This window comes from Eptesicus fuscus, chromosome 17, assembly GCF_027574615.1.
Source record: "Eptesicus fuscus isolate TK198812 chromosome 17, DD_ASM_mEF_20220401, whole genome shotgun sequence".
Lineage (NCBI taxonomy): Eukaryota > Metazoa > Chordata > Mammalia > Chiroptera > Vespertilionidae > Eptesicus > Eptesicus fuscus.
Genome location: NC_072489.1, coordinates 53432505 through 53459323, shown reverse-complemented (window position 1 = coordinate 53459323; position 26819 = coordinate 53432505). Strand labels below are relative to the sequence as shown.

At 49.2% G+C, this 26819-nt stretch overlaps 1 protein-coding gene across 2 annotated transcripts in view; it reads left to right on the top strand.

Annotated features, from left to right (window-relative positions):
• Positions 1–26819, top strand: part of GFRA1 (GDNF family receptor alpha 1) — a 192004-nt gene that overhangs the window by 48217 nt on the left and 116968 nt on the right. The window contains exon 4 of one of the 2 annotated variants that reach the window (XM_008144338.3): positions 7163–7177. The exons of the other annotated variant lie outside the window; for it this stretch is intronic. Coding sequence (XP_008142560.1) covers positions 7163–7177 — 15 coding nt within the window. The remainder of the gene's footprint in view (positions 1–7162; positions 7178–26819) is intronic. 2 annotated transcript variants of the gene reach the window in all.

Here is a 26819-nt window from a genome sequence, read left to right as displayed (position 1 = left end):
TTAATATAGTTTCATATCAGAGCGGTTTCAATAACGCCGTCTAACGTATTCGTACATGAATTCATTAAGCCCAGATTAGTCTTATTATAATTACTCAAAAAGTAATTCAATTGAAGAGAAAACATTTTAAACGGATATAAAATACACTGTTCGCCGGGGAGCCAGCCTGTTCTACTTTATCAGCTCCATAAAGTACCGCAGAATTGAACATAACTTCCATAGTATACAGAATGCAATCATAAAAAGTATTATTCCTAAATCTATTTTTTTATGTTCTTTCAGTAGTTAAGGGCTTCATCCCTCTGTGCGGCGAATGAGATAGACTGGGGATGTCATGCCATAAAAATGGCAGGGACTCACAGCTCCGTCCCTCGCACTGCCCCCGAATCCGTGTGGGCTGGTGCTTCTAAGCACGTGCCCTAAGATTGATGTTGGTGGCACATTCCCTAGGAAATGTAGTAGGAAGATACTTCAGGGCTTAAAATAAAAATTTTTTTTTTTTTTACAACAAAAGACATCTACTGAAGGCCACGTGCTATCAGAGGTAAGACAGTGATAGGCAAAGTCGTGGTCTTCATGGCTAACCTGATAAAAGGGGAGGAGAGGCCAGGAGCAGGGAGAATGATAGGACTTTACCCGGCGTGGATCCCAAATGAGACAGAGAAGAAAAAGGACGGAGAGTTTCAAGTCCCACCGCATTCATGAATGGGGAATCAGGCCCTAGACGGTGTGGCTCAGTGGATAAAGCGTTGGCCTGCGGACCCGAAGTGTCCCGGGTTCAATTCTGGTCTAGAGCATGAATCTCGGTTGCAGGCTCCTCCCCAGCCAGGGCCCTGGTCAGGGCTCGTGCGGGAGGCAACCATTTGATGTGTTTCTCTCACATCGATATTTCTGTCTTCCTTCTCCCTTCTACTCTCTAAAAATCAATGGGAAAAATATCTTTGGGTGAGGAATATAAAATAAAACAAACAAACAGAAGAATAGGAATAGGGAAGCGAGAGGGGCCTGGGTGGCCACAGGCTGCCTGAGCTGTCTGGTTTTGGAGACACAGGAAACTAATCACCGCCCCGTGTGGTGCCATCGAGACCACGTGGGGACTCCGGAGGAGGCTTAGATGCTCGCTGGCCGTGCTCCAGGAGAGCGCAGTCCTGCACCTGGACAGGAAGGGCTCCTGTAAGTGGTTTGTTGTGTTCAAACTTTACCCAATTTATCTAATAAAGTAGCAGAACCCTTTGCCCAGACAAATCCTTCACAGAACCCCACTGCACCGAGGAGAGGTTTTCAGTTCCGCGGCCCCCACGCAGTCCCCACCTCTTTTGAGCCCTAGGCTTCCAGGGAGCACGGCTTGAAACACGGATCAAAGCCCGGGGCAGGCGAGCCCCTTACAGGGTGACCTTGAGAAATCATGGCAGGCCCAGAGGAGACAGGCGATGTCAGAGGGGTGAGCGGTGCTGGAAATCAAGGCTGGGCCCTGGGTTTCTGGGGCTTCTAATCACACCCCCTTAGATCACGGAGGATTGAAGATAGGATGTCATTGGACCACTGATCACAGAGATGAAGAATAATTCATCCGTCAGGTAACGTTGGAGAACTGCTTAAGAGTTTCTCAATGGCACAGAGCTACATGATGAGAAGAAGAAATGAAAAGGATCATTTTTATTTTAGGATTTCCTCCGGTGATAACTTTTACAGCCCTATAGGAAGTCGCAAAGGTTTTTCAAGTAGGAGGCAACCAGTCGATGTTGACTTGTAACGCTGCCATTCACAGACGTCTTTCTGAGTACTACTGTGTACCCTTCTCCGTAGTACCTCGTTGAGTCTCCATAGCACTTTATGAGGTAACACAAACATCAGCTATGGTCATTCGCTCCCTGTTGCTGATGAGAAAAGCCAGGTTTGGGGAGGCTCGGTCATTTGCCTAAGATCACACAGCCAGACCTGGGCCCAACTCTGACTTCAAGACCTGAGCTCTTTGCTACCCTGTTCTATTGCTTATGATTATAAGAGTAGTAACTTTCACTGACTAAACATGTACCACACACCAGCTGCCATGTGCTCACTGAGAGCGTTACACATATGATCTTGGTTGTCGTGCATATGGAAAGGTAAGCTTTGTTATCCCCATTTTGTCAGTGAAGGAATGGGGATCAAGAGGGGTGAAATAGCTAGCCCAGGATCTGAACCTAGTGTTAGACTCCTCAGTCCATGGGCTCCACGCTGATTAAATTACCTGCCTTGACCTTCATGATATCCCTATGGTAGGACAAAGCGTATCTCAACTATCCCCGCTTATTAGATGAGAACACAGGCTACAAGAGGCCCCCCACCCCCACCACTAGGTTTCCACCTCACGAGGAGCTGGGGCCCAGTCTTAGGTTATGGGATCCAGTGGCCACCATCATGTGGTGACATGGCCCTGGAATGTATCTGGGAGAGAAGGAGATAACCCTGCCCTCCCTGAGAAGCCCACCTGCCATTTTTGGGCCTAGGCTTTGTCAATGGGCATCTACTCTGGAGTGCCAGCATTCACCAAGAGGGGAGGCATTGGAGGGACCCACTTTCCAGCATAGGAAAGAAAGAATCCACTTCATTCGCAGGGACTTGCAGGACACAAAAGCCACAGGCTGCATTCTGGTACTCTTCATGTCCATGTACAGAGCTAGCAGGGCTTGGAAATTTGGTGAGGGGGCCACCTAGTCCATCTTGAAGTTGACTTTGGCTCATGGTGACCCTGACCTCACTCTAGGAATCAGCATTCATTCCACTCTTCCCTGCCTCTGGTTAGTTGGGTCCTCGTAAAAGTTACCGTGCTTTACTGTAAAAGCACTTGTACTTGAGACTTTTCCTTCTCTAGCTCAAACCGCAGGAGGACTCACAAGACAGCTGTCTCCCCAGGTGAGAGTTCTTAAATGGGAGTTAAGTGCATGCGTTTTCAAGAAACCAAACTCCCCTCATATATAATTTACCCTAGAAAAGAAAGCAAAAGTGAGAGAGTGTGTGATTACATTGTCTGAGGCCCAGTAGCATTGCTTCCTCCCGTCTTACGGAAGTCGGGCACACTTGCACGGTTTGGCCTATCTTTAATGCTAAGTGTGATATGGTAATAATAGTGAGAGCGTTCCTGACCGTAGTTATGGACTGTGGATCGAAATAGTAAATTATCCTTAGCAGACTGCAGGGGCAATAAGACGGCCATCCAGGGCTGCTCATAAAACAAAGCCATAGATAAATAAAGGAGCGCCAACTTACTTAACCCGCGTGGCTCTGCGCACGGCTGATTATTAACCCAGGAGCAGGAGAGGGGCTCACCCGGTGGAGTTAAATCATTTTTAATAGAGGTAAACACTGGCCATGTGGACGAGCAATGCTCCAGAAAGTTTTTAATCAGCAGCGTTTAGGAATCCCCCGGCCTAATTGCCATCACTTATTAATACTAATAAATAATCTAGTCTTTTTACGGCCCCTGTCTCTGGAGGACTCCGTGCATTAACCGTCTCTGGGGTGTGAATCTCTCAGCAGGGATGCAGGAGGGGGCAGGCATCCTCGATGTTCATTCCTCGTTGAAGAAACTGGACATAGAGGCTCATCTCAAGTCCCTCTTTCCCCCTTTCTCCTTCCCACATCTGGGGTCACTGACTTTTACCCGTGGCCTTTCATCTATCTATAGGACCAGCCTGGCTCCAGGGGGTGGGGGTGGGGCTGGAGAACAGGCCTTCTTTGTTCCCCTGAAGGACTGGGCTGCGAGGTTTTCTCCCTGGGGAAGTGAGTAAGAGCAGAGCTTTGTCCGAAGGAGTTCATTTCCTCTGCACAAGTGTCCCTGGAGTGCTCTGGGCGCAACCTGGCTGTGGTTAGAGTGGAGGCTCCCAGCTCTGAACTCGTGTGACTTCCATTTCTGGGGAGAGCAGACGAATGGCGCCGAGTCTTCTTCTCGAGTGATTCCCCACAGCCACTGATGGGAACGTGTTCCTGCAAATTCTCTAGCTTAACCTCCTGGCACCAGAGTTGTGGCCCTCAGCAGTGAGGAAACTCAAGCTCAGAGTATGACTGACTCCCAAGTAGTTCCGAGGGGCTGGTTAGACTAAAAGAAGATCACACTCCACTGTGAGGTCTTTTATAGGGACTGGTACCTATGGTTTGGGAGATGGCGAGGTGGGTGGGAGGGTGTTGGGCATGAACACCAGTGAAGAAGATGGTAAGAGTATTTTTGTGGCTAATATTGTGTGAGGCCCACAATTGGAGGCTTGGGTGTGGGGGTAGGGTGGGGAGGGGGGTAAAAGGTAGCCAAACAGCACAAAACTTACCGTCTTCTCATTTATTTTCTGCTCTTCTGTCCATGAGTCATTTGAGCCTGGATGGTTAAGTCTGGATGGCTGGCTCAGTCAGGGAAAGTCAGATTTTAAAGGAGGAACCCAAGCCATTAGTATACAGAGCAAAGAGCTAAATGATGCTAAGAACAAAATGATTTATGCCACAGACTACAAAAGACATAAATTTACAGTGTAAATTACAAGATAACTCATGGGCAAAATTGTTGCAATATTTATACCGGTGTTTATTAAAATTTACATTTGAATAAAAAGGTGCAAATGTCAATGAAGCTGAAAAAGGGTTCCTTTAGAAATCTAAAATAGCTCCTCTGGAAATCAAGCGAGGTTTCTTTGGAAGAGAAGACATGAATAGTATTTGTGTAGATTTGTCTGCTAACGCATGGAATACCCGGTGGATTTGGAAGGAATAAGGTCACGACATCCCTGCCCCAATTTCCTCCCTCCCTGCCCACTCGCGGATGCTTTCCAGTGATTCCAATCTGTACTGAATTTCGAAGCACGTGTTCCCTGTCAAAGCCATGGAGAGGAGGGTGGGGACTGTGGACAGATGTCCAGACTGGATCTGTATTTGAAAGACTAATCATATTTCATGATGTTTCCAAGGTTGGAAATTTTTGTCTGTATTCATTAGAGGAGCATGATAAATCTCGAATTTGTGCTTTGCTAATAGGGATGAGCTTTCGTGCTTCATTAAGGTTAAATGAATCTCAGTGTCGTCCTGGCTCGGCCTCTATTGCCGTGTGTGGCCTTGGGAAGAATCTCCCCCGTCTCTGGGACTCAGGTTCCTCATCTGTAACCTGAGGGGGTTGGACCAGGTGGGTGTTGAGACAGACCAGCCCTCTCTCCTTCTCGCTGGTGTGGGAGCATACCACGCCAGGCAGTTAGGACCCACCAGAGTGAGGAAGACACTTAGCCCTTGTCCTCAGGCGCTCAGGGTCCACATAAATAACTAATCATAATAGGAGCTGTAATTGCAACGCGCACAAATTACTCGGGGAGCACAGAGGCGGAAACTGACTTCCCTCTCCATGGGGATAGGCTCTGGGAAACCTCGCCGTGGCTAAGACCTTTGAAGGCCGGGCAGAGGACTCCTGCAAGTGAGCAGGCTGGTCAGAGTGGGTGGTGCAGACTCTGTGGTGGAGGCAGCAGGTGCACATGACCGTGGTTTGCTGAGGGAGCTGTACTTGGTTCTTCTCAGGCTCTGGGCAGTGTCCGGGGATGGGAGGTGAGTGGCTCATGACGAATGACTGGGGCTCATGATGACGGACGGGTTAGAGAATGACACATTGCACATATCAATGGGAGCGGAGTTGACATCCTGTAAAGGTGCCAATATGGGCCATTCACAATATGGGCCAGTTGGTGTTCACGAGTGCGAGAGAAAGGTGGCGTGTTAGCCACCTCCCTGGGACTGGGAACCGGGAGTCTGCGGTCTGGCCTGGGTGGAGGTGTAGGGAATAGGAATGAAGCTCCATAGGGGGTCACGTGTGCTCCTTTGAAATGAAAACTGCCCCCATAGGTGTTCTGTCCGTGCCGTCTGTCTCGCCCACCTGGTCACATTTCATCCACACCATTCATGGGCCGTTGGCTCTCCGTGACCTTCTAGGAGCTGATGGTTTAGTGGGGATGGCTGACAACAAATTTAGATGTGGATGATACAGTGATACAGTTCTTATTTAGCTTTTGAGATGAAAATAACTTGTTTTAAAGCTCAGATTATAAATGTAAGACATGCTCATTGTTAAAAATTAGAACAATACAGAAATGCTTCCATAAAATTAAAAAATGAGGATCTAGTTACCAAAGGAATACTATACAGCGGTGAGCATGAATGATCTACTACAGGCTACAGCGCAGGGACCCACTCTCTCTGTGGAGCAAAGAAGGCAGACAGAATAAATTCACACGGAATCGGTCCATTTATACAAAGTTCAAAAATAGTCAAAGCAAATGTAAGGTGTTAGAAGTCAAGCTAGGGTTCCCCTTAGGGGGGGTGTTAGTGACTGCTTGCTCATGTATGCTTTTTGCTGGAAGTATGGTTCCCAGAGCTGGACACAGTGCTTGGCATACAGTAGCCTCGCGAGTATTTGTTGAAACACTTTTTTCACCTTTGATCTAGCATTTCATAGGAAGGCATGGTCTTCTTAGCTGTGAGCTATGATGTGGGGGACTTACACCCATGTTTTGTGTATATGATCTAAAGATTCATAGGCCCTGCCTCAGTTTATCCTTCTGTGTGTCCTTTTTGCTTTGTTGTTACTTACAAGCCAGTCCAGGCAGCTTAGCGGTGGCTAAGAAGACAGTTTCTGGAATCCAACAGACTTGGGTTCACTCCTGAGCCCATGACTTACTTGCCTGTGGTTTAGGATGAGTTACTCAACCTTCCAGACCCTCAGTTGCCCCATCCATAAAATGGGCATGACCACACAGCCTGCTCTACAGAGGTGTTGTGAAAAGGAGGGCGTTAAAAATATAAACGACCTAACTTTGTGCCTTCACTACGTCGTGGGCAGTGTTCTGAGCCCTGCAAACATCAGCCACAGTTTGTTTAATCTTCCCAGTACTCCTGTCTACGTGTGGTTTAGAGAATGTCAACCACAGAGTTAGTAAGTGTCGAGCCAGGATTCAAGCCAGGGCGGTTTCGTGCCAGAGCCCAAGCTCTTAACCACTGCCTCCGAGTTAAAGGAACTGCGTCCGCGTGGAGTGCTTAAGCAGCCGTCCGCATACGTTCGCTATGATTATCGTCATGGTCATGATCAACGTTATTATTAATTTTTTTTTCTCCTCTCTCTCTCTCCCGGCCCTCCTGCCCTGTTTCTCCTCCCTCCTCGCAGACGTGTTTCAGCAAGGTAAGGTCACTACCTTCTGCCTGCTTTCCCATTGGCGTGCTGTTTGGGGAACAAGGGTAGATAGACAGTCTGTGTGCAGAGGGTCACGGGGCTTCTTATTCTCTCTGGACATGCCACGGGGGCTTTAGGAGGCAAGATGAGGACAGTGGCCTGAGGTGGCCTGAAGTGTCATCCGGCCTCCGGGTCTTCCTTTGGACCATGTTCGGGGGACGGATGGGAACGGGACATCTGGGGCAGGGATGTTGGGGACCCTTCATCCCGGCTGAGCCCCTGTCAGGGGGCAGGGGTGCTGTGGGACTTGTGATGGGCGGAGAGCAGGTGTCTCTGGTGGCGGCCAGGTGGAGTCCCCATCGCTCAGGGCTCCCTAAGCTGGCTTCACGTGGGCGTTTCTTTGCCAAACAGCCGTGTCCCTGTCCTGGAGGTGTGGGCAAGACCACAGCTGGCTGGTCGCTGCATGCCCTCCAACCCAGGCGTCCCCCACAACCCCTCTTACTGGGCCTGGGCCAGAAACAGGGCCAGGCACGGGCGGGCAGTGTCTGGTCTGTTTGGCCAGCCAAGGTCATGTGCTCTGGGTGCTGGAGTCTGAATGCTCGACCCCGACTGTGCGTGTCCTCGTCCCCACGTGGGATGCAGAGCCTGGGGAGACTCAGGGGCATGACCTTGTTGAACCTGCTAGACCTCCACGCAGGGGGACCGGCCTCATTCCCGTGTTTATCACAGGCGGAAGCTAGCGGGCAGAGTGGCAGGGAATAGCTGTTTGTGTTCAAGCTGGGAGATACGTTGGTGGCACAGTCTGCTGCGTCTTTCTTGAATCCAAGTCTGGCTCAGAAGAGGAGCCTGGTTTAAAAATATATCCAGGCTTTCCATAAATAGCTTCCGCATCATCTTAAAGGCTTGCTATTTCCACAACTATTATTTCGCCCCCGACAGGCAGCACGTGCTACGGGAACGCCGGCCTGCTCTCCCTGATAAAAGCGCGGTTGTGGGTAACAGTGAGGGGACTGCGGCGTTGTCTTCTAAGAGTCTATAGTCAGAGACCTGCTTTTATAAATAATTCATACATCCCAGCAAGCTACAAGTAATATGTTCCATTTGGCTAGAGACTAACAGATGAGCAAAACTGAGAAGGAGCCGCGCCCGTTCACGTCATGAAAGGGGCGCCATCGGGTCCTTTGGCTGCATTTTTTTTTTCCTGGACAGATTGGGAGCTCGGTGGGACGCTCTGGGAGGGACGTGGGTTGTTTACTGTGGACCAGGCTGCCAGCACTGTCCAGAGCTGAATGGGGCATGTCCCCTTTCGAGGCACAAAACGCTTGCATTTCGACCGTCTTTTGGGAGCGTGGGAGCGTCCCTGGTTGTTGTCATCGGCATGAAAAATGGCCTATCAGACCGCCTCTGTCAGGTTTGCCTTCTTTTTAAATCCGTCATGCTGTTTGATGGATGGCATTTGCCTGTCAGTAACAGTGATATGCAGAGCAAAAGTTATAATCATCTCCAAATCACTGGCTGGCGAGGCCTAATAGCATCTTCCAGAGACGGAAGCTGCCAGCCACCCAGTGCCCTGCGCGCTAGCAGGTGGCAGTAACCCTTATAAGATACTAGAGGCCCAATGCACGAAATTTGTGCATGGGGGGAGGGGTCCTCTTAGTCCAGCCTGCACCCTCTCCACTCCGGGACCCCTCAGGGGATGTCCGACTGCCGGTTTAGGCCCAGTCCTCAGGATCGGGCCTAAACCGGCAGTCAGACATCCCTCTCACAATCCGGGACCATTGGCTCCTAACTGCTCACCTGCTTGCTTGTCTGATTGCCCCTAACCACCTCTGCCTGCTGGCCTGGTCGCCCATCACTGCCACCCACCCCCCTGCCAGCCTGGTTGCCCCTTACTGCTACCCCCTCCCTCCCCCCTCCCCCCCGTCAGCCTGGTCGCCCCACGCAGCCTGCTGTTCAGTCATTTGGTCGTCCCTCACTAACCCCCCTGCCGGCCTGGTCACCCCATGCAGCCTGCTGTTTGGTCGTTACTGTGAGGGCGTTCTGACCAATTTGCATATTAGCCTTTTACTAGTATAGATTACTAGGATTTCAAATGGAGAGAACGGAACTGGCGCTTGTGAATTATTTACATGGCACAGGCCTTGGAGGATCCATTCGTATGGAGAGACTTTCTCTGAAATGATGGCAAAGGACGTGCCAGCCGGTCCCCCCTCCTTTCCCTTTGCTTCTGGCCATTCTCGCTGTGAAATTAATGCTCAGTAAAATGTGACTGTAAAATTGTACCAGTGACAGTCGCACCGGGCCAAGACAAAAGGTTCTGTGTCTCACAGACAATCCAGAACACGACTCCGCGACATCTTCCGAGATTGCAACTCTGTCCCAGAACTGGGCCGTTCCCTTGAAACCTGGGGGCCCTGAACTGGACTGGAAACAAACCACCAGCCAACCACGTGGCTTTAGATGAGCAGAAGCCATGGGACCGTCTCTGCAGCCCATCCACACAGGGCACGTCTGAGTGGCTCTGGCCTCCTGGCCACGCCGTGGGCGTCCAGGCCCCGCTGGCTTTGGCTTGTCCAAGGATGCCCGGGCAGTCAGGGGAGCGGAGAGGCTGCTCTGCGAGTGTGTGCTTCTGGCAGGGAGTGCGTGCGTGAGAGGAGCCCGTGCATGTGTGGGCCGCTGTGCACCGGGGCAGGCAGGAGAGGGAGGCAGGCTTGCCAGTCGACAACATGAGACATTCTCGGAGGAAGCCGAAGTTATTGCCTCTGGATTGCATTACCTTTTATTTCACTGCAGATCAATCTTGTTATGGCAGGTGACAGTGCAGCAGCTGCTGCTGGGCCTTTATCTGCTGCATCCGTGCTGTGTGCTCTTTTTGGTTCTTTCATCTGTAAACGCTTCTCGCTGTGCCCGTTAGACCCAGGGCGTGAGGACTGTCAAGGACGGGGGACCCGCAGCTGGGCCTGGGGAATGTAGAAGTTCCAGGACCACGTTTTCAAAGAGCCTTTGTCGACCCACATTCCCTGTTGTCCACAGAGCTCATAGCCAGTGGATGGCTCTCAGGAGTCCCAAAGTGCCGTAGAATTGCTCTTCGCCATCTCAAATGCAATTGAAAGCGCTCTGTGTGCACACGTGTCTAGAATCTCGAGTGGTAGAGCACTTTCATACCGATCCTTTCATGGTGCAGCCAGGGCCACACACGTGCCTCACTTGAACTTGCTGAAGCACCTTTTGAATGCTCTTCCACGGGGCTCAACCCTGATTCTGAAATGGAACAGAAACGGAGCAAGCGGCCTGGAAATCAAGCGGTGCCACTCAGCAGGGTGTCTGAGAGCATAAGTGGGCGCAGCATAAAGACTGTGCCATTGAGTTAATTCTCCGCTCTTTCCCGTGCCCTGAAGTCCCTTCTAGACTCTGAGCGCGGAGAGGTACAGCCTCTCCCCTCACTCCGTTCCCACCTGCAGCTGGGATCGTGCTATTGGAGAGCTTTTTCTTCCAGCCCGAGTAACTTTGGATTGCACTGTCTATTTTGCAACCAGTCACTGCCAGGCACCCTCTGGGCCATGAGGAGAAGAGAGAGGACAAGACAGCAAATGCCCTGTTCTCGTGGAACTCACCGTCTAGCTCAGGGAACATTGGTGCCAAGCATGCAAATCAATCAATTCTGGCCTTGGCTGGTTTGGCTCAGTGGATAGAGCATTGGCCTGCAGATCAAAGGGTCTCAGGTTCAATTCTGGTCAAGGGCACGTACCTAGGTTGTAGGCTCCTCCCTGGCCCAGGGTTGATCGGGGCATGTGCCGGAGGCAACCAATGGATGTTTTTCTCTCCCATGGATGTTTCTCTCTGTCTTTCCCTCTCTCTTCCACTCTCTCTAAAAATCAATGGAAAAACATCCTCAGGTGAGGGGTCACAACAAAAATAAATATTCTAGGGGGATGCTTGTGATGAAGAAAGTATCACAGGGCGGCGTGCTGGAGGCTAGGAGGGCCACTTTAGATGGGGTGGCCAGAGAATGACAAGAAGGACCAGCTGTTGGAGGGCATGGGGCCCAGCAGGGGGCTGTGCGAGGGCGCAGCGGTTAGGCAGAAACACCCCAGTGTTGCTGGGGCTTCTGTGTGTGTGGAGAGAGCTGTGTGCAGTGAACAAGCAGAGGGGAGCACGAGTGGCCGTTTGGGGACTGGAGGAAGGGAACGGTGGTGGGTTTTCAACGTGAGAGTGACCTGGTCTATTTACACTGAACACCGCCAAGCTGGTGGCTGTCAAATGCACAAGAACAGTGCGTGAGACGTTAAACCAGGACCAGAACTGAGCGCTGAACAACGGGCTCAGACTGGACCGGGCTGGGCCCTGCCCCCAGGCCCTCATTGCTCCCCTCCTGGGACTCTGCCATCCTGGGCAGTGGGACCCACCCGGCGGCCCATTCCCAGCAGCTCGCTCCGCTGAGCCCGCACTTTCTGCTCGCTTTGCCTGTGGGGAGCCTGGTGCCCGTGACTTACACCTCCCCTCCTGGCAAACGATGCTCACCGAGGGCCTCGTTCACATACTCCTCTATGTGTGTTTAGGTTGTAAAAAGCCACTTCTCGCTAATGCGCACACACATGTGTATCATATGTATGACAGATTCATACAGATGTGTGTGAATAGGCGTAGGAGACTTCCGTTTGGCTCCCAGTAGGGGTGCTGGCGCTGCGGGGACTTGGCCCAGTGGCTTGGCCCTGTGGCCTGGTTTTCCCGTCTGTAAAATGAGAGGCGGGGACCCCCAGGGCTTCCTGCTCACCCCGCAGCTTCTGGATTTGCCTCCAGAGTGTACGCACAGCCCCCGCTGCAGGTTTTGACGGGGTGAGGGAGGCTCTCCTGGCGGCTGAGAATCCAGGTTGAAAGAATTGCGATTTCCGATGTATAACTTCCTCACTTGGCCACTTGGACGCCCCAGCTCTTTCCCACATGGATGAATCCTGGCACCCACAATGGAGGGCACTGCCTTTTCTCATTTGAACAGAAAAATCCATCAGAGTTTGGTTCCCGGCAGTCCCGCCAAGCCTGCTCATTGCTGGGGTGGGCGGTGGTGACAGGGACCAGTGCCCTTCAGAACCTGCTTGACTGGAGCTCTTCTGTGTATTTCGAATGTACGGGCTGAACTGCCGGGGCTGGAGCTGAGGTTTTCCCCGCCACTTCCACCAACCCATCTGTTACAAAGATCTGACCCTGTGGCCACGAATTATGGTCCCTCTGGTCATGTCGTAGTCTGTGACAGATTGTTTTCTTCATGAGTGTGGGATTTGCGGGAATAAATTAAAGCTAGTGTTACCATTTCCAGGTTAAAAAATAAAAAAAAAATCCACGTTGTCATCTGATGGTAACTAGCAAATGAGAAAAACGCGTTCACATTTTTATGGTGGCAAGGGGTCGGTTCCCTGGACTCATTTCCTGCACGCGAACGTTTCCTGGGTACGTAGACCATCCCCCTTTTGTCCAGAGTCAGTAGAATATTCAGAGTCATGTAGGAGACACATCCATCTTTCCAGCACAAGCGGAGCCACATCGCCATTTAATTTTACTCAGATCCACTTTGTGTGCGTGCGGGAGGTATGAGGAAGAAGATAACCGCGTTTAAATAATCGCATTCTCTGTGAGGCTTTGCCCATTCCCTGTGCGCTGTGCAGGGCTGCCCATTCCGTGCCAGGTGACCGTGGGGCGGGCTTCTCCTCGTAGCACGTTCACTGTGTACCCACTCTGATCCCAGGACGTGGGTTTGGGGTTTCAGAGCCTCTCCTCCCAGTAACTTGAGTTTCAAAATTGCCAGATCGGTAAAGTGGGAAACTTTTAGATTCCTTTGCTGGTGTGGTTGCTAATAGGAAGAGCAGTTTGTCTTTTTAAAATTTTATTTTATTGGAATGATGATGATGATGATGATGGTAATAATAATAATAATAATAATAATAATACCAACATTTTTATGCCTCCTGTATTCCAGGCATTGGGACAGGCACTTTATGCATTTTTTTTTCATTGAATCTTCCCCCACATTTTTATGAAGTAGGCATTACAACCAATGATCCTGTTTTACAGAGGAGAAAACTGAGGCACAGAGTGGAATCGATACAATGATGGTTATAGAAGTAGTGAGTGGTAGAGCCAGGCTTTTTTTTTTTTTTCTTTTTCTTGAGAGACTTTATTCGACAGAACAGTTTTAGATTTTCAGGAAAAATTGTGAAGACAGTACAGAGAATTCCCACATACCCCACACCTCGTTTTCTCTGTTATTAATCTTACATCAGTATGGTACATTTATTAAAGCAATGACCCGGCGTTGATTCATTGTTATGAACTAAAGTCCATAGCTTATTTCGATTCCTTTCGTTTTTACCTAATGACCCCTTTCTGTTCTGGGATCCCATCCAGGTTTCCGGGTTACCACAGCACATTTAGTTGTTATGTCTCCTCGGCTCCCCTTGGCTGTGACAGTTTCTAAGACTTCCCTTATTTTTGAAGACCTTGACGGTATGAGGAGTACAGGTGTTTTGAGGGTTATATTATAGGACACCCCTCTCTTGGAATTTGCCTGATGTTTCCCTCATGATTAGGCTGAGGTGATGGGTTTCGGGAAAGATCATCCCATTCGCATCACACATCCAAGGCCCCTACTGTGCACATGACCTATGCTAATTGATGCTGACAGTCACTGCTTGGCTGAAGCCGTGTTTGTCAAGCTTTTCCACTGCAAAGTCCCTTATCCTCCTGCACTTTCCCAAGGAAATCCATGCAGAGCCCACCCTGAAGGCGTGGGGAGTCATGCTCCCTCCAGCTCATCGAGGGAACAGTGTGTGCATCCGGGAGATTTGGCTCTTAGTCCTCCTCTATTACTTTCTGCAATCACACATTTAGGTCCATATGGACTCATGGATATTCACTTTATACATTGGGTTATAATGCAGGACAGTTGTATTGATTTGCTTGCTTTCGCCATGAGGCGCTCTTGCCCAGCCTTGTTCCAGCTTTGGCCATGGGGAGCTCTTTCTGCTGGTACCTCGTGGCCCGTCCATTCTTCTTTAATTAAGCACTTCTGCAGTACTTCCTGTTGCGACAAGATGCTCCAGGGTCATCTTGGATAGTTCCCACCTCCATCCTAGATGCAGGCATTTCTCTAGGAGTCCTGGCTACTTGGATTGGAGAATGATATTAGAAACCAAGATATAGGTGCCGGGTGTGGTTGTTGCTACTGGAGTGTCCTTTCTGGTAAGCCCTCTCAGCTGACCGAGCAAAGAACTATGCCTGTGCATACGAACCTGTGTGTAAGGGCATAGTCACAACTATTTCTAGATGTGACCAGGTGTATCTATAGTTAGTTAGGTGTGAGCTCTCACTGATGTCTCTGACTCTTATCCATTACCACATGGATCCTTCTCGCTCCCTCCCCTTGGTTATCTGTGCATCCCCACTCCCAAGGTGAGATCCCTGAGCCTGAGTTTGGAGTGTGACTGCAGGTGCTGCGGCATGCCCACCTGACTCCTGAAGAAAAGCTTTCATCTAGCCCCGTGTGACAGTCACAGATCCTCGACTCTTCTGAGGCCCAACAGGTGCAGAGGGTGAGTTTACTGGGTACCTGTCTTAGACAGTTCCGTCTGCTCTAACACAATACCATACAGTGTCGGGGCTCACGCAGCAATGGTTTACTTCTCATGGTTCCAGAGGCCAGAAGTCTTAGGTCAAGGTGCTGGCAGCCTTGGTGTCTGCTGAGAGCCACCTCCTGGTTCATAAATGCTGTCTCCCGCTGTGAATTCACATGGCGGAACGGGGAAGGAGCTCTCTGGGGTCCATTTGTAGGGGCACTAATCCCACTCATGAGGGCTCGACGCTCCTGATCTGACCATCTCAGAGGTTCCACCTCCTAATGTCATCGCCTTGGGAGTCAGGATTTCACATGTGAACGCGGAGGGGACACATTCAGTCCATCACGGTGCCCCTCTGCTTACTCACCAGGCACAGGCTTGCTCTTGTGACTTCTCAGCCGGTTCTAGCTCCACAGCTTCTCGGTGGGTTTGTACGAGCTGAGGGCATAGTGCCTTGTTGGGGAGCCAAGAAATTTGCACTTTCTGGGCAGGCCAGGGACACAACTGATGAGTTTGTAATCTTCCACGGTTGAGCGCTTACAGCCCCCTGCACCATCCTTCGATTGATTACTGCTCATTGGGGTCCAAGACAGACCCATTCCTTAAGTCGCTGAGTTTGTCCCGGGGACCGATTACGAGGCTGTGAGTGTTTCCTGCTTGCTTGGCAGGAGGGTACATGGGAGGCTGAGCATGTTTATCCATTTGGGTTGGCACCACCAGCCCATTTCCCCCGCTTCCTCTCTCTCATATCCTTTCCCAGATGCCTGGGCTGGTGCACTGTCCCCTCCAGGCAGAGAGGATGGTCTCCCAGGGAGGCCTGCCTGTGATGGAGACACTCATCAGCTGGCCGATGGGGGTGCCTGTGGAGACAGGCGGTGCCCATTTGCCAATGCCCTCTGGTATCTCTGGTGCACCTGGTCTCCTCCAGGCCAGCAATCAGGGAGTCGGGGGGGCTCTCGAACCCCATGATGTCAGGGAGCTCCACTCCTGCTGTTTTTGGAGCCTGGTTTGCTGGAAGTCACAGAACATTACAAACAATTGTAGTTGATTCATTCGAATGTTTGGTTGGTAGATGAAGCAATCTTTTGGGAAACATTTTGTGAGTTGATGGAAATTTGTTCTTTGGACTTGACAGTTGGTTTGATGGCATGCTCCCAGGCTGTTGGCTAGATGTGGGCACTCATTGAAAAGCAGTTTCTTCTAGGGGACACTAGGCTGGACCTGAAGCCTTGCCCCCCCATAGTTTCTGGAACCCCTTCTCCCACCTCATCCCATTCATCACCATAAGGCTCTACCAGATTAATCCCTGTTCTTCCAGATGCTCATCCCCACCTCTTTGCCTTTGCATGGTATTGATTGCTCTTTGTGGAATATTATCTCCTCTTTTCAGCAACCCTTGTCCTGCTCTGTACCCTGCTGTCAGAAAAGTACCCGGGCTCTGCCATCGTGGTTGCTGACCCAGGGGTGGGTGCTGCACGCCCTCAGCCTGACGCTGATGCCTCCCGGGTGTGGGAGAAGCAGACTCTTGCTTCCACACAGTCCTCTGATGTCTTGTTACTATGACATGCACACCATTGGGACAACATTTTACCTGGAAATCATTGAGAGACCCCCACCCCCAGTTCCCCTCCTGGATATGTCTGCTCCTGCTTACTCTTCAGCACTCAGTCTACTTCCTCTCTGAGAGGTCATCCCGACTCCCTCCCACCCACCCATCAGGTGGGGAACTCTGCCTTCCACTTCCCAGTTGCCCATCCCCTTCTCATGCCTCCGTCAGGACTTCTCTCACGTTGTTACAATGACCTGTTTAATCCTCGGCCTCACCGCACCACGCTGAGCTCCCAGAGAGAAAGAATCTTGTCTTTTATTTTGAATCTTTAGCACTAAGTGCAGTGCTTAGTACACAGTAGGTACTTAGTAGATGTTCGATGACTGAAAGTGGACATGAAATAAAGCTCAGAGGAATGAACATTTTGTGCATGGCTGGTGTATGTGTGTGTGTGTGTGTGTGTGTGTGTGTGTGCGCGCGCGCACGCGCACACACACACATGTGTGAGGACTGTACATGTGTCTTTTATGTTTGACAGTCTAAGTTCTATAACAAAGTGGAGATGGAATGCTGGCAGTGTAATAGATGCTCATGTTATTGTCCATCTTGTTTCCCATCCTTGAGTCCTGAAATCTTTTTCCATTCCGTGCCTTCACCACCATTTGTTGTTGTTGTTGTTGTTTTGAAGGACAGTATTTGGACCTAGAATGAGTCAGCAAACATTCAACTGCTTGGGTTTGTGCAAGGCATGGGCAGGAGCGTGGGAGATTTAGCAGACACTGTCCTTACCTTTCAGTGGGCGCTGTCCTCTCCCAGTGCAAGAGGGACTCACCGAGGACTGGGGTCCCTGGGGAAGGGATCGTGCCCTGGGAGAGGGGGTTTTGAAGGAGGCAGAGGTCTGAGTGGGCAGGACAAGGGCAGGCCCAGGGGTGGGTACAGTGTGGGAAGGATAGTCTGAATGGAGGTGGAGACAAATACAAGCATAGTGCTGTGTTTATGGGCTGTTGAGGGCCCCTTAAACCTCACAGGCTGGGTGTTGGGATTCAATGGACCTGGTTATGGAGCCTTCACAACCTGTTGATGGTCAGACACTTCTTGTGACCCCCAACACTCGCAGTATGATTGAAAAGATTTTATCTACCAAATGAATGGTATTGGTTATTGAGTTTTCCCATTATTTTATTACTCATTTTATTACTTCTTTTGCTACTCAAGGGTGACCAATCAGCCAATCAGCATTCCTGATCAGCACAGTGAATGTTATGCTCTGAGTTGATGAAATTCCAGTCCATCAAAAACCCAGCTTGATGTTTTAGATCGCTCGAGCAGTGGTGGTGAGGTTATTTTAAAATCTAGGCAGCAAAGTTTAGTCTTGGTCTAGGAAGGTCAGGAAAGCTATTACAGCTTTTTGAGCCGAGAAAGAGCATGCGCTGTGCACGCAACAGAACCGAGCTGTAGGCTGGCGGCAGAGGATACAGACGGCCTCTGCTTGCTTAGCATGTGCCAGGCACGTGCATGAACTCACTTTCCCCCCAGAATAATCCTATGAGGCTCATCTATAGGATTTATCTCCACATTTATCCCCATTTTTCAGATGCTGAAATTGATCAGAAAGCTCAAAGACCTTACTTTACAGAAGGTCTCCCAGCTAGGGAAGGGCCCAGTCTGAGTTCACACCCAGGCAGTTGGACTTCGTCTGAATTCTTAATGACCACATCACACAAGCCGTCTTGGAGGGTCCAGGAGACTGAGGTGGGCTCACCCATGGGTAAGATAGACAGTGCTGTGATCAGGCAAGAAATCCCAGCCCAAACCCAGAGAAATGGAAGCATATGTTCAAACAGAAAACTTGTGTACAGTTTTTATAGCAACAGCCCAGTTAGTTGCCTATCCACAGGAAGGAGAAAGGATCAACTACTGTAGTATTCACATGGAACGGAATACTACTCAGAAATAATGAGAAGCAAAATGTTGATACACACAACAGCATGGAGGGACCTCAGGAACATTATGCTACTGAGGACACCCTGTGTGATTTCATTTCTATGAAATTCTTAAAACGAATCTGTGGACAGAACTCAGCATGTCGGTCGCTTCTGGGAAAATGGGAGTGGAGATTGACTCGAAAGAGGCGAGAGGAACTTTCTGGCTCATAGTAATTCTGTCTTGACAGGGGCTTTGGCCTATACAGGTGTATGCATTTGTTAACACTGAGTATATGCCCTTAAGATTTGGGCATTCCACTTACGTAAATTTTACCTTAAAAAAAAAAAAAAAGACCTACAAACTAATATTGAATTCTGGTTAATGATGTGCACCCTGAACCATTTAGGGGTGAGCATACTGATGTCTACAATATATTGAAATGCATCTAAACAACAAAAATGGATTGATGGATGGATAGCGGGGTGGGTAAATAGACAGATAGTGGAAAAGCAGGTATAGTACCATGTTAATGGTGAGTGGAAGTGGTAGGTGTATGGGTGCTCATTGTAAATTCTTTCAACTTCGCTGTGTGTTTGAAATCTTCGTCATAAAATGTGGAGGGGAAAAGAAGAAATCCCCGCTGGGGTCCTTTCTGTAGACAGAGAGCGTGTGGCCAGGGCACCGTGAAGGCGCAGGCCAGGCAGAGGCCGGACAGCGCCAGAGAGGCAGGGCCTGGGCTTCGGCCGCAGGACTCCCGCTGAGGGGGCTCCGGGGGCTCCAGGTGAGAGGTGGGTGGAGAGAAGGCTGGGGACCCGCTGCTAGTTTCCTGGCGTTTATTCTCTCCCAGTTTTGGAGGCTAGAAGTCTGCAATCAAGGAGTGGGCAGGGCCTCCTTCTCTCTGAAGGCTCTAGGGGAGGGTCCTTCCTTGCCTCTTCCAGCTTCTGGAGGCTTCCAGCAAGCCTTGGCCGCCCTGGGCTGGTGGCTCGATTGCTCCAGTCTCCTCCATCCTCACGTGGCCTTTTCCTCTGTGTGTCCCCTCCTCATCTCGGGAGGACACCAGTCATGCATGGATTTGGAGCCCACCTATTCCAGGGTGACCTCATCTTAACTTAGTGACGTCGGCAAACACCCTGTTTCCCAATAAGGTCACATGATGAGGTTCGGGGTGGACATGAATTTGGGGGGGCACTCTTCAACCGTGACAGGTGACCAACCAATCTGAGGGTCCCAAAATGAGGGGAGGGCCTTGTGGGTGGAGGACTGGGGCAGGGGAGAGAGCAAAGGGCTGAGAGATGGAGGAAGTCCTGAGAGTGGAGAAGGAAGTCCGTTTAATTTGCTCAGAGCAAGAAATGGGGCTTGGGAGGGAAGAAAACAAGTCGGGTAGGTTTCCCAGGAAAGGCTTCTCTATCCATTTATCTCCTGAATATCTTAAAGAATTAAAATGTAAATCTCAGAAATTAAATCCACGGGCCAAGTGTACACAGAGGAGGCTTTTGCAGGAGAAACAATGTGGTTCGTTTCCCCCTACTAAACAACCGTGGTGGGAAACCGCGTCTGCAAGCACAGGTTTTATTCGAGACGGATTAAGGTTGGTGATGAGGGAATCTCAGCAGGATTGCAGGTGCGGTTCTCATAAGCCCACCAAAGTTCAGCTCCTTATCTGAGGCTTATCCAAACCCGAGGCAGCCTTTTAGGCCGGTGGGGAGGCTAGGGACCTCCAGCCGCTGAAAGCTAATATCCTGCATCAGGAAACCACCTGCGTGGGGAGGGGGGTGGGGGGCGGGCGGCCGAGGCCTCTACAGGAATGCGCTCTCAGAACACAGGCCTGCTGTGGTTTGGGGCTTCCTGGGCTTGGACCACCCACTCTCTTTGGTGGGCAGATCACAAGTTCAGCCCCTGGAGCCCTGAGAAGGAGGTCGTGCATCCTTGACTGCTCTCAGTTCTCACACCAGCTTCTGAGATCTGGCCCCAGGCAGGCCCTGGTTTTGCCTCCCTCACTCACCTCCCTCACGTACCTCCTCAGGCCTTCATTTGGACTCTTGGACCCGTCATTCGAGCTTCCTCGGGCCGCAGGGCTCTGGAAGGTTCCTCCTGTCGCAGGCTCCTCATTGTTGGGCAGTCACCTTCTCAGAGCCGCCTTCCCTGGCCACCCTGGTGAAAGCTTTGCACCCCCCAGACGCTGTCCCCCATTTCCTCATGTCATTTCTTCATAGCGCTTGTAAATGGTTTCAGCTCATGTCCAGCTGGAACCGCAGACTGTGACCTCGTTTGGAAATAGAGGTGAAATTGTCCTAGATTTAGGGTGAGCCCTGAAATCAGGGACTAGTTGCCTTTATAAGAATGAGGAGAAGACCAAGCGAGACTCAGAGAGAAGGCCACCTGGACATGGAGGCAGCGGTTGGAGTGATGCTGCTACAAGCCAAGGAACGCCGGAAGCCACCAGAACCTGCAAGAGGCAAAGGAGGGTTCTTTTCTAGAAGCTTTAGAAGGAATCGGGCCTTCGTTATGATAACCTTCTGGCCCCAGAACTGTGAAAGAAGACATTGACAAAATTTTAAGCTACTAAATTTGTGGTCCTTGGTTGGAGCAGCCCTGAGAAACCAACACTTACTACTGTCTGAAATTACTTTCTTCATGTTTTTTAATTTTTGTTTTTTTGCTAACCTGTTCGTGGTCCTCTCTCCAGCCAGAATATAAACCCATCGGATGCAAGGGCCTCGCTCTGTTTCTAATCCCTACCTCCAGGGTCTGAGCAGCGCCAGGCACAGCACACCTGCTCAGTCACCACTTGCCCAGTTAATGGAACCTGTGAGATAAGCATTGTCGTCTTGATCTCTGGTAATGAAGCTGACACCCAGGGAGGTTTCTTAACTTCAAGTGCCCCATGGAAGAGTCAGGATTCGGACTCAGGCCTTCTGGTCCTCAGGTTCAGGTTTCTTCGACCACGTCACAGCAGCTTGGTTGCTATTTTGAAAGAATTATTTTTAGTATCTTTACAATTTATTTTGAGTTGCATCCCCGCCTCCCCCAGTGTAGTTTTACACCTTACAAGTGGGCACTGGAACCCTTCCCAGGAGGACTGGTTCGTAGCCTGCCCTGGGTAAGGAAGTCCTCGCAGGCAGGGAGACACGCAGCCTGCTGGCCCAGCAGCACCGCTCAGACCGGAGTCTCCTGGGGCCCGTCCGTGGAGGAGGGAACCGGATGCTGTCCACTCCTCCACAGGAAGGATGTGCATCTGCAAACAGCCTGGGGGAGGACTTACCGCTCAGATGGATTGTGACTCTGAGGGTCACTGCTCTTCTTCCCCCTCACCCCCCCAAAGGGGAAAACACCTGAGTTTGATTTCCCCCCTGGATACTCGAGCACATCTGGCGCACTCATTAGATTTTATGGGGCACCTGCAGTGGGGCGTTGGGCTGGGTCATCTTGCAGATTTGATTCCTGATGAATCCTGACTGTCTACCCTTCACTCTCTCCTCTGCTTCTCAAGCTGAATTAATTTAAATCAGTTATCCCTGTTGGCTCCCTGGAACTCTTTGTACCTGATTTTTTACTCATCAACCCTAGAGACTAATAGAATAGCTTCTCTCATTCGCTCTCTTTGTCTCCCTCTCTCCCTCTCTTTCTCTCACAGCATTTTTACTTTGGTGTTTTGTTTTGGTAAATAATGCACACACTGACAATTGTTTATTAAAGAAGTATGTTTTGATGTGCAAGCGTGACTGCTCTAGCTCCTGTGGCCCACAGTGCTGTGCGGCTTCCGGTCTAGTTCCCAAAGCAGATGTACAAGACATCTATTAGTATTACACTTGTTACTGAAGGGAGCTACCTTCGAAGTACTTTTGTATAAAACTTGTCCCGACTTATTTTGGGGGTCAATAAATAAAGTTTCTTTTGTTCTGAAGGGAAAAAGAGTATCAGCATAGGTTTTCTAGTATTCTCTGCTGGTGCCTGTCTTGGTTATAGAGGATGAATCTGGCTTGGTTATATAAGGATGAATCTGGCTTTTGGAAACAAGCTAAAGGTTAAAGTTCATTTTACTACTTAAGGTGAGCAAGTCAGCCGGCATGGTACTGCTAACGTGGGTCAGGAGTAGGATGTGGCGTTAGGGTTAGCAGAATGGCTTTTCTGTGTTCTCCCCACTACACTACAAGCTTCTTGCGGGCGGGACCCATCTTAGTCATCCTTTTCTCTCCAGGGCCTGCTACACAGTAAGTTTTGGGTGGATATTTGAATGAATGGATGGCTGGGTGGTTGGTTGACTAAGAGCCTTACAGTGAAGGCAACTCTGAAAAAGAACTTGCCATAGAATGTAGAGAAATGATCATGTACGTGGCCACCCTGACGGTACCTAGCAAAGTTCTGTTCCGTAAGGAGGCCGCTGGCTGTGTGTGGTCATGGCTTACGTGCTTGAGTTGACCAACAGTTATAGTAAATCTTGGTCTTTTCTTACATTTTCCACACCCACTAATGTGTGGTTGTTCTAAAATCTAGAAGAAGTATAGCTTCAAAGTAGAAAATTTATAGCTGAGTAGACTGCCATTCAGAGGCCATGGGGGCTTTTGGGGGCACCTCACCTAACCACGGAGTGATATCAGAAAGATCAGCTTTGATGCTTGAGTTTTCTCATCGGTAAAATAAAGGGATTAGTCATCTTTTTGAAAACTCATCCTGCACAGGCTGTTATTCTATCAAATGACAACTTCCAATCACTTCTGCTTTAATACTCCAAACAGTTTTACCCATCTTTCCCTCCATCACCTAGGCTTCAAGCCTCTCCTTAGTCACTCCACCCCAGGGACATGTTAGCTGAGGGCGGTATGTGTATTTGACCTCATTCCGGATGAGTCTCTGTCATTCTGAGACCGCCATGACTTGGGGAACAGTTCAGGACTGTGTCATTTCTGTGAACTTGCTTCTTGTTTCGTGATATGTGGGTTTCCGAAAAGTCAACCAGAATTTTGGGGGAGATTTTGAAGCCTTCCTTGAAAGGTTTCTAAGCCACGTGTGCTGATCCATGACACCCTTTTGTGTGTCTGGTGGGGATTTCCCGTGGGGAGAGGCTCACCTCTCCTTCAGAAACGTTGATGCCTGTCTCTCTGTCTTCATTCCCATTAGTGTAGACTTTAAAGATAGTATGGCAGACAGAAGAATGGCCCACTAAAATGTGTTTGCATCCTCATTCCTGAAACTTGCAAATATGTTATGTTACATGGGGAAAAGGCCTTTGCAGCTGAGAGTAATTTAAGGATCTTGATGAGAGAGAGAGGGACAGAGAGAGAGAAAGAGAGAGAGAGAGAGAGAGAGATTTGAAGGTGCTATGCTGCTGGCCTTGAAGATTGAGGTAAGGATTACAAGCCAAGGAATGTAGCTGGCTCTAGAGGCTGGAAAAGACAAGGAAACTGTTCCCTCCTAGAAAACTTGGAATGAGTTCAACCCTGCTGACACCTCAATGTTAGAACTTCTGACTCTAAATTGTAAGCTACTAAATCTGTGTTGTTTTAAACTACCAAGTATATGGTAATTTGTTATAGCAGCAATAAGAAGCTAATACAGATAGGGAGGGCTAGATCAAAATACTGAAGGAAAGAGGGTAACTTGGGTAAGAGTATTATCATCTAACTAGAGGCCCGTTGCAGGAAGATTTCTGCAATAGGGCCTCCTGCAGCAGTCTCCACAGCCCCGCCTGCTTCCCTCCCTTCTCCACTGCCCCGCCTGCTTCCTTCTCTTCTCCGCCGCCCCGCTTGCTTCTCTGCAGCTTCCCTCCCTTCTGCAGTGCTTGGCTTCCTTGTACGCTGTCTTCAGTCTTCACTCTCTGCCTGGGTATGCAAATTAACCGCCATCTTGGTTGGGTTAATTTGCATATTCACTCCTGATTGGCTGGTGGACGTGACTGGTGGGTGTGGCTTGTGGATGTAGTAGAGGTATGGTCGATTTGCATGTTTCTCTTTTATTAGATAGGATTATCATTTATGGAACATCTAATACATGTCAGACTGTGATGCACAGAGTGGGCCCGCTGGATTAAAATAAAATCAGACATAGATCTGTTCCTCGAGGAGTTTAAAGTTCAATAAGGAAGATAAGGTGAGTATAAGAATAATACCACAAGGCTGACATTGATCTGCCTGCAGATGATGGGTGGACCAGCCAAGCAGCTACTTAGGGCACCCATCCATTTATAAGATGAGGTAAAGCAACATCAAACATGACCTAGAAAAGACTGTACAGACTCTTCTTGCAAAGAGTTCAGGATGTGTATGGACAAAAATTAATAAGGAGTTTGGGTTAGGAAGTAGAACTCCAAGGAACTCCCTTCCTTAGTGAAGCTGGGTTTCACCGAACAGGTTTGCAAGTTTGGGTCTAAGCTGAATCGTTGGGAACGAGGCAAGGGATCTGAGTGCCCCGGTGATGATCCTTCTGACCCTTCCCTGACATAGCACTCTGTCTTCACCGAACAAGAATGCCAAGCAACTATTTAAAGCCTATCAGTGTGAAAGACAGAATTAGCAGTCTGCCTGGCATGCCACAAATCTCGATCTGACTGCGAAAGTATAACAAAAAAAGACAGAACTAAATCAATAGGTCAATTTAAAGTAGAGAAAAAGTTCTTCTTGAAGACACAAAAGAAGGCTCAATGGGGAGGTGTTTTCTAAACTTGACTGCGAAGGAAAAGAAACTAGTATTTTAGTTCAGGGGTTGAATAACCATGGCCTGCCCATTTTTGTAAATAAAGTTATTTTGGAGCACAGCCACACCCATTCATTTAAATATTGTTTATGGCTCCCTCTGCACCACAGTGGCAGGGTTGAATGGTTTCTACAAAGACTGTACGGTCTACACACTGAAAACATGTATGATCTGGCCCTTTATAGGACGAGAGTGCTAACCCCTACTTTCCTGTGTCTCCATAGCAGATATTTGGTCAGAAGCCATAATGCATTAGAAGTTTCAGAAATGATTGTTAATCTGTTTAGGGAATTAAGATGAAGATGTTGATAGAGTGATGAAATGAGCCTACCAGTGCTCCTTAATGCTAAAGTATCTTCTTGATTCAGTCATGTAGCAAACAATTATTGATGCCCTGGTACGTGTGAGTCAGGAGGCTAACAGTGGAATCATAAAAAGAAATGCTCAGTGGTTTTGTTTCAATTCTGATTATTGAGTATCTGTGGCTATAGGGTAATTCTCTATCAACCGGAACACTTAATTATTCAGAAGCCCAGTCCTTGATCCAGCTAGTTAGATATTGACAGGAGCTATAGCGGAAATTTTAATTAACCTTTCAAACTCCCTCTTGATCTCTCCAGGGTAAACCAGAGCACATAGAGTGTCTACTGGGCTCACCTGCAGAGGGAGGGGGAGGTTAAAGGTGACCCAGAAAGGTGGGCTGAATCCAGAACGAGTCATTGGAAATGGCTTTGTTGTCTTGGTTTTCTGCTGGGAAAGAATTCATAGGGCTATTTTTAGGTATTCTCTTCTTATTTATCAGTCAACTTGGGCAATATTGATTTACCCAGCAGACCCACTCTGTAAATAGCAAAACACATTCATGGGAATATTTACAATCCACTTTCTGCATATCCAGCAGGTCTAGAGACAGCGAATTATTAGAAACTCACTGGCCATCTTAAAGCTCCTCATTTAAGGTTTTATAACGAGCTTCCTTTTGATGGTTTGTTGACGGTGGTAAATGGGGCAGGTAGGGGCGTGGCCATCGGGAAGCAAGTCCCAGTGTGAGACCCGCCCCGGGTTTAGCTGAGATCCTGCCTGCACCTCTCCATCTTCTCAGGTAGCAGAACACAGAATTTCCCCGACAAAAGCAGGATTCGTGTCTCTTAGGAGACCATTCCTTCTCTGCTGGCGACATCAGGAAATACAAAACAGATGTGATTGATGGTGAGGGATTGGTGACATTTCCGTGAACTTGGAACATGAAGAAAAACCCTTTATCTTTCATCTCCAATCTGTAGTTTATTCACTTCATCTCCCCAAAGTGTTTTTGGTTTTAGTTTCCTTTCAATGGTAAAGAATATGTTAATAGATTTTTTTTTTAAAAGGATCAACTCAGAAAACCCCAAAGTCTTCAAAATCCTTTTTGTTTCCTTCCCCTCCCCAAACTTTAATAGCCCCTGGAGTGGGCGTGGAGATGGCGGGAGTCTTTTATACTTCCTAAACCTGCTGTTTGCACAAGTGGCTGTTATGACTGCAGCAACATAATTGCTCTTAAAATGCCTCGATTAAAAAAAAAAACATCTATTTTTATTTCTTAATCTTGAGGCTCCTTGGCTCTCATTTTTCCAGGCCACTTTAGTAACTTCCCAAAATTGGCCTGATGAATATGGTTTCCCAGCTTGATCAAAGAACAGCTGTTTGTGGTGGGGGTTGGCTGTGTGTGTGTGTGTGTGTGTGTGTGTGTGTGTGTGTGTGTAGGGGAGCTGGGGAGCAATGAGGGGTGGTGTTGTACAAAGGGTGTAAGGATTTGGTTCCTAGATGGCAGCTGTTTCTGCCTTCGCTTGACTGCTTAAAAGCAAGCATGAAGGTAGAAACCCACTCTCCAAGCCTCCCC